At 45.7% G+C, this 7,664-nt stretch overlaps 1 protein-coding gene across 1 annotated transcript in view; it reads left to right on the top strand.

Annotated features, from left to right (window-relative positions):
* Window positions 1-654: 654 nt before the first annotated feature.
* LOC310817791 (very long chain fatty acid elongase 4-like) overlaps window positions 655-7,664 on the top strand; it is an 8,576-nt gene continuing 1,566 nt past the window's right edge. Inside the window, exons 1-6 of the mRNA XM_083688494.1 lie at window positions 655-815; window positions 2,907-2,998; window positions 3,943-4,130; window positions 4,425-4,505; window positions 7,077-7,248; window positions 7,547-7,664. The exon at window positions 7,547-7,664 is cut by the window's right edge and continues 10 nt beyond it. Coding sequence (XP_083544620.1) covers window positions 2,932-2,998; window positions 3,943-4,130; window positions 4,425-4,505; window positions 7,077-7,248; window positions 7,547-7,664 — 626 coding nt within the window. The 5' untranslated portion in view covers window positions 655-815; window positions 2,907-2,931. The remainder of the gene's footprint in view (window positions 816-2,906; window positions 2,999-3,942; window positions 4,131-4,424; window positions 4,506-7,076; window positions 7,249-7,546) is intronic.

The raw sequence follows: 7,664 nt of genomic DNA, 5'->3' as shown, positions 1-7,664 counted from the left end.
AATACAGTTGAACGAAATGTATAGAAATGCCTGTGTGTGTGTGTGTGTGTGTGTGTGTGTGTGTGTGTGTGTGTGTGTGTGTGTGTGTGTGTGTGTGTGTGTGTGTGTGTGCGTGTCTGCGCTCGCGCGGAGGTATTTTTTAATTCACTGCAGCTTTTGTCCACATGATTTGTATTATGTGTTGTGTACAGTATATTATTTGTTTCGTTGAGCTTATATGTCCACAACTTTCCCTATTCTTAGTAGGCTCCAATACTGTTTCGCTTTTCTGCATAACCAAAGTTAAAATAAAATGTGGGTTAAATGACAACCTACGTTTCCAACACTCGAAGTGGCATACGCAGATATTGCAACAACTAACCCTAACCCAGAATGTGCACTCATCGACGTGCCACGCAGAACGCACCCATATCCATTCTGGCTGCACCAACCAGCAAGGCTGAATACGGGGTTACGACCGAAGTTGATTATCTTTACCATACAAAGGGGGTAGTCGGTGTGTGCCGTCTGCCCAGTCAGTGCAACGTTCCCTAGAGTACAATTCCCGCATGCGCAGTGCCATCTGGCTGGTCGGTATCCCAGAGATTTGTAAGCGGAGAAGATGCGCTTGAGCTGCCAGCACGGACCTCTTGCATGATTTCTTTGGGATAGATTTCTTGCTTTTGTGTAGTTATTGCAAAAGTCGTGTTTAATGTCGAACTGTAAACGTTGCGGTGTAGTAACTCAGCGGCTATAACAGTAGAATACGGCAATTGAACGGGCGTTGGGCATCACATTGCTACGGATGTCATTACACGCTCCTAAATCTCGAGAAGGTATGTTGATACGCCTTTTTTCTCTCTTTATTGTAATTGAATGGTCAACGCAGAAATGCAATATAGTGTGCTTGGTCAACTATTCTTAGGCTCTAGGTTCTAAGACAATTGAGTGCACAGACTCGGAGAGCGTTGTCTAAGTATGTTATTTCATTAGGCTATGAGACGGTTTTAGAAGCTGAACCGCTATTCTACCGCTCTGAGGTCTTCACGGGTTTCTTCCTGAATAAGGCCTATCTGTCATCACTTTTTGCATGATTCGTTATCTCCCTAGAGGCATTTCCCTCTAAACAGAGCGAAACCGTCCTCTTGATCATATCTCTATCTTCCTGTAAACTTTCGTTATGAAAGCATCACATGCGGTAGGCTATGCCATTGCAACAAAAACATCACAGGCAACAAACCTGCATTTGGTAAGACTGGGTTATGAATGACATGAGCGGCATAAGCCTAGGGTGGGGTGGCACAAATATGTCCGAAATTGATGTACTGGCTGTACAGATGATAATGATGTATCGGATACAAATTGTTTAATGAATGTGCATGCTTTCGTAGCCATAACAGGCTATATACAACGGAACGGATGCATTTTCTCTTATTTATTTTTTTCAGTCTTAAGAGTATAAGTCCAGCACGCCGGTGACACCCAGGTGGCATATGTTTGAACGCGGATAACCTTCATATAGGCTAGTTACCGCTTTAACCGATGCCCCGGCGAATGCGGTTCGCCCGGCATTTGTACTTACATTTAAGCTCGTAGATCAATTGGATTTAAGCCTCATGACCAGTCCGCGCGAAACCTGCTGACACACGCGCCCCGGGTCTTTGTGTGCGCTCATGGACGACCGGTCCAGTCGCCGGGTGAAGTTTTTTTTTCCCCTCCTCTCCTTCTCTCTCCTATCCTCTTCCGCATTGCAAACAAAACTAACACCCCATTGTCAGGAAATGTGAATGTTATTTCAGGGTCCCCCAATATGTTTTTTTTACATTTAGGCCCAGTGTCAGTTTTAACGTCTGGTGGTTTCATTTATGCTAGGAATTGGGCCTCTCTCTGCATCCCATTCTGCCTCAGTAGACATTGTTACTTACTGTAGGGCCTGGTGTTATGTTTCACAGGTCAATCAATTATTGAGAGGTTAACTGATACATTGGATTAATAATACATTGATAAATAGATACCTCCTGGTCTAGGGTATATTACCGTAATTGTGTAATGCTAAGATAGTTATCAGCACTTATAAGGTTTGGGTGGTACAGAAATAGCCAAAGATAGATACATTTTGGTGGTGGTGGTGGTGGTGTGTGTGTGTGTGTGTGTGTGTGTGTGAGAGAGAGAGAGAGAGAGAGAGAGGGAGACAGAAACCCTCTTATGAACATAGATCCGCCATCTCTTATCCCCTGTAATTAACTTACGCTGCTGTCACTGTCGGTCGGGTCTCCCAGAGTGTACTCTGTGACTAGCATGTTAGCGTTAGCTAGAGCTTGCTCCTCTAACACTGACAGCTGTCAACCAGATGGAAACCTAGTCGAGGCCAAGCCTGGTATACTCTACTCCTCTTTGATGTTAGTTATGCAGCAGCAACAGGTCCATGCCAGGGATAATCTAACAAGGGGTACATCTCTATATAATAGTCTAAAGTTGTTTCCTTTCCTTGGGTTTAGGGTTAGGGTTAGTCCTTTATCTGCATTGATCAGGGGGGCAAAAAGTAAAAAAATCAGTTAACGGGAAGCCTATCTGGATGATATGTCCAGTACTCTCAGATTAGCGCTTATAAAGGGCCCTGTGTTTTTCCTGATCAAGGAAAAGTCTTGGCCCTAGGTATAGGCAATACGACTGTAAAAAAGCTCTGGGTCCAAATATCAGGGGCCTATTCATAAAGGAAAGGAGATGAATAGAGGCTGCCATGATATATACAGTAATAGTACACACCCATAGAAATCTCTCTAGTCATATTTGGCACCAGTGTGTTGGCCATCAAAGCTCAAAACCTGAGTTGGCCAAACTGGGCTTTTCAGCTGAGGTCTGCACTGTATATCGACTGTACGTTGCATTTTGTGCTTCATCTGTCCCCTCTCTGTGTCTGTTTGCAGCATAATCAGGACCAAAGTCAGAGCCATGAACGCTGTAACTCACTTTATGAATGACTCGGTAGAGTTCTACAGATGGAGCCTTACTATAGCAGGTAAGCCGTGATCTCCCGGTGAGTGTCAAAGGAGTTGCACGCATGTGTCTCACTCTCACTATAGCTCCTTATGTACGGTGGTGGTGAAAATGGGATTACTTCGCTTCAAAGGAGCTCTGGTGGTTCCAGAGACAAATTGAATGCTGAAATTGCTGAAAGTATGCTGAAAGTATTTTAACACCAATAACTTGTTCACTCCCAGAACTATTTTCCTGTTTACCCCCCCCCCCCCCACACACACACACACACACACACACACACACCACACACATATACACACACATACACACACACACACACACACACACACACACACACACACACACCATACTGTATACTTAACATGTTTTTTGAGCCTCATGATCATGATTCGCATTTGTGTAGACATTTTACTCCAAAACTCAAAACACTCTATACTCCACCACCAATTAGATCCATATGTAGCACTGGAATTAAATAATCATGTACAGGACCCTAAGCCTGCTCTACCCGTAGTGATCTGCTAGTATTGCTTGATCCACCCACATTACACTGCCTCTGTCAAAGTTGGTCTGAAACCTGAACACTCACTTACAGCTCAGCTGAGTGAATCTCTCGTCTGAACACCTCCAACAGACCTGAACATGAACCTGGTCTGAACGCTGATCCTTGCACCCTTGATGTGTGTGTGTGTGTGTGTGTGTGTGTGCGTGTGTGTGTGTGTGTTTGTACATGTGTGTGTGTGTATGTGTGTGTTTGTACATGTGTGTGTGTGTATGTGTGTGTTTGAACGTGTGTGTGTGTGTGCGCGCGCGCGCGTGTCTGCGTGCGTGCGTGTTTGAACATGTGTGTGTGTGTGTGTGTGTGTGTGTGTGTGTGTGTGTGTGTGTGTGTCTCTGTCCATCTGTGTCTTGTCACCTGACCGCCGCTTGCATTAACCCTCTCCTCCCCTGTCCTTCTCCCAGACAAGCGGGTGGAGAAATGGCCGATGATGGCGTCGCCCTTGCCCACGCTGGCCATCAGCTGCCTCTACCTGCTCTTCCTATGGGCGGGGCCGAAGTACATGCAGAACCGCCAGCCCTTCCAGCTCAGGAAAACCCTCATAGTCTACAACTTCAGCATGGTGGCCCTGAACTTCTACATCGCCAAAGAGGTATGGGTGGACATACACTCACACACACACACACACACATACAGTTTATTTTCAGGACCAGTTCCATTTTGGCTCCTATTCTCCCATAGCTCCTTCCCCCTCAGTGTCCACAAATGAGAAAGGACTGGATGAGCTGAAAGCGATGTGCAGAAGCTCCACTTACCAATTGGAACCTAATACCGATTCAGTTCTTTTGAATCTGTGACCACTATGGAGGAAGGGTCCAGGGTAAGGGGCTAGGGTTTGAAATGGAATGGGGCCCTCAACCAACCTTATCATGTCTCTCGTCCTCAGCTCCTGTTGGGCTCCAGAGCAGCTGGGTACAACTACCTCTGTCAGCCCGTCAGCTACTCTGACGATGTCAACGAAGTCAGGGTGAGTACACACAATAGGCAATACTCTCTCACGTTCTTGGCCATTCTGTCACTCTGATCATAAACCAAGCCAAAACCACCAGAGTAAGACATCGACACGTGTTGGTAGTCGAGTAGAATGGATTGGATTTATCTAGTACTTTTTTTTTTTAGCTTTCTGGTGCAACAGTGGTTGCCGTGACATTGCCCACACATTGTTACTTTTTCGAGACACATACGCTTTGAGTGTCTCGAAAAAGTAACAATGTGTGGGCAATGTCACGGCAACCACTGTTGCACCAGAAAGCTCACCACACATCAGCTATCACAGTGGAGAGGTGGTGAGAAGTGAATCATGCCCAATAGAATTCAGGGGTGATTAGGTGCCTATCATACTAAATGTATGACTAAGTAATAAGTATGGGCGCCTCTGCCTTAAATGGTAAGAATTTGTTTATAAATGATTTATGAAGCGTTTATGTCACCTTATGAAGGGTTTATGAAGGCTTCACGAAGCCTGTGGAGCCAGGCTGTATGTAGAGGGGGCCTCTTGGGTTGTATAGTACAATTTAGCCTTAGCTGCCTGTATACTTACACAGTGTATAAGTGTCTTTACTGAGTACATCTAAGCAGCATGTGCTGTAATCCTATTGTTGCGTTAAGACGATCACTGTGTGTGTGTGTGTGTGTGTGTGTGTGTGTGTGTGTGTGTGTGTGTGAGAGAGAGAGAGAGTGAAAGAGAAAAATAGAAGACTGGCAGAGTTCTTGATCTGTGGTGATTCTAAGGCAGGAGGGGGTGTGGCCTTAGTATAAAAGGCAGGGTTATCAGGTCTCACCACCATAATGCTCCTCCCTTGTCCCCGCCCAGCCTGAGGGATAAGAAAGACACTCAGGACACAATGGCACACTGTGTGTGTGAATGTGTGTGTGTGTGTGTGTGTGTGTGTGCATGTGTGAGAGAGAGTGAGGGCCTCTTGACAGAGGACATGTTGTGGTAGTGTGTGTGTATGTGCTCAACAGAGTGGCAGTGTGTGTGTGTGTGTGTGTGTGTGTGTGTGTGTGTGTGTGTGTGTGTGTGTGTGTGTGTGTGTGTGTGTGTGTGTGTGTGTGTGTGTGTGTGTGTGTGCCACATGGAACAAGAGAGCACCATAGTACACTGTAACTAGGCCTTTGGCTAAAACTGGTTTCAGACCAGATACCAAATGTATGCATTTACTACATTCTAGAATGTTACAGGATTCAATCTGTCACCAACATTTCCAAAAAGGAAGTCCCTTTATTGCCCTTTAGTGAGAGAAGAGAGGAGGGTCAGCAAATATTTTACCCCCCAGCCTCTGAAGTCAGATCCCTGGACCATCCAAGTAGCGTCTTACCTTGACCCTGTCCAAAAACAACCTTTTCCCCTTCACACTTCGGTAAGAACCCTTTGAAGAACTGTTTTTGGTTTTAGGTAGAACCTTTTTTTCAAAGGCACAAGACAGAAGGAATGTCCGCAACTCTGCTATGCTCCTATGCTGGGAGCATACCAGAGTTGTGGACGTTCCCTTTTTTCTTTGTTACCTTCTGTGTAGATCTGAAAGAGCTGGATCGGGTTAACCAAGATGGTAGTATCTCCACCTTGCTCCCTTAGGAAGCTGATGTGGACTATTGCTGATGCCTATCCAATCCTTTTAGATCTACGCAAGCATCACAGTTGTTTTGTTTCTGGACAGGGTCTTTCACTCCTAGGGGCTAGGTGTGTCTTGGGGCTAGGGGTTGTTTCTGGTCAGGTAATGCACTAATCTACCATACCTGGAAGGTGCGTGCTGGAGGTGCATATGTAGCCGACTTGAGAACCTCGAAGTAGACTCCTAGGCTCCTAGGCTCATTACTGATCCCCTGAGGACAGAGTTGACCCTGTTACAGAGTAGATGTCATCTTTGGTCAGAACCTAAATGAACCCTCCTGCCCTCAGTGATTTGTGGTGTGTGTGTGTGTGTGTGTGTGTGTGTGTGTGTGTGTGTGTGTGTGTGTGTGTGTGTGTAAAAGTATCTACTACATACTTACCATACTACGTACTATTTAGAGCATACTGTTTAGTAAAATGTATGCAGTAAGCGACACATTTTAACATTTCTCATCCATACTGAGAAACAGTCATCTGTTGTTCATGGTAATTGGTTCACTTTTGCTACTGCCTGCTCCATTTAATTATGGGAGTAAAATCAGAAAGGACTTCCTGAATAGTGTGCAGTAAATTCCTACTACATGGAAAGGCATAATCTTCAATCTAATATGACATCCTGGCATTGTATACATTCTCAATTTTGGTACATTTTGCATACTGCAAAACATGCATACTGAAAGCACCTACTAAATAGGTTTCAGAATGAGTATTTAGGCATTTGGGCAAGTGTCTGTGTGTGTTTTTTCTGTGTGTCTATATATGTCTGTATTTGCAGAAGCTACCCAGAAAACCTCACAGGAAATTGGGGAGATTGGGTCTAGCTTTTGAATTACAAAATGCCCAGCCTCTCAAAGCACATGGTTTTGGGCAGCAAAGATCCTGCAGATGCTTGGAGATGGCTCACTCTCTCCCTCCTCCCGTCCGCAGATAGCGTCAGCCCTGTGGTGGTACTACATCTCCAAGGGAGTGGAGTATCTGGACACTGTCTTCTTCATCCTGAGAAAGAAGGTCAACCAGGTCAGCTTCCTCCATGTCTACCATCATTGCACCATGTTCATCCTCTGGTGGATCGGGATCAAGTGGGTGCCCGGAGGACAGTGTAAGTATGTGTGTGTGTGTGCGTATGTGCGTGCGTGCGTCCATGTGTGTGTGTGTGTGTGACAGAGAGAGAGAGAATGAGAGTGAGAGAGAGAGAGAGGTTGGGGATCAAGTTTGGGGTGGGCGTATACCAAATAATCTCATTAAGTAATAACACAAAAAGACTTAGCTCCCCTCTGCACTGGGACACGGGTCCTCAGACAACAGTCATGACATGACACATGCCAGCCATTTATAAGCTGCCTTATCTGAATCACCTTTGACCCCGATTTAACCCTAACCCCCCCCTCCCGTCACAGCCTTCTTCGGCGCAGGCATCAACGCATCCATCCATGTCCTGATGTACGGATATTATGGCTTGGCGGCCTTCGGCCCCGGGATCCAGAAATACCTGTGGTGGAAGAAATACCTGACTAT

The sequence above is a fragment of the Argentina silus genome (genome assembly GCF_951799395.1).
Source record: "Argentina silus genome assembly, chromosome: 17".
Taxonomy (NCBI): Eukaryota; Metazoa; Chordata; class Actinopteri; order Argentiniformes; family Argentinidae; genus Argentina; species Argentina silus.
This window is presented reverse-complemented; position numbering and strand designations above follow the sequence as displayed.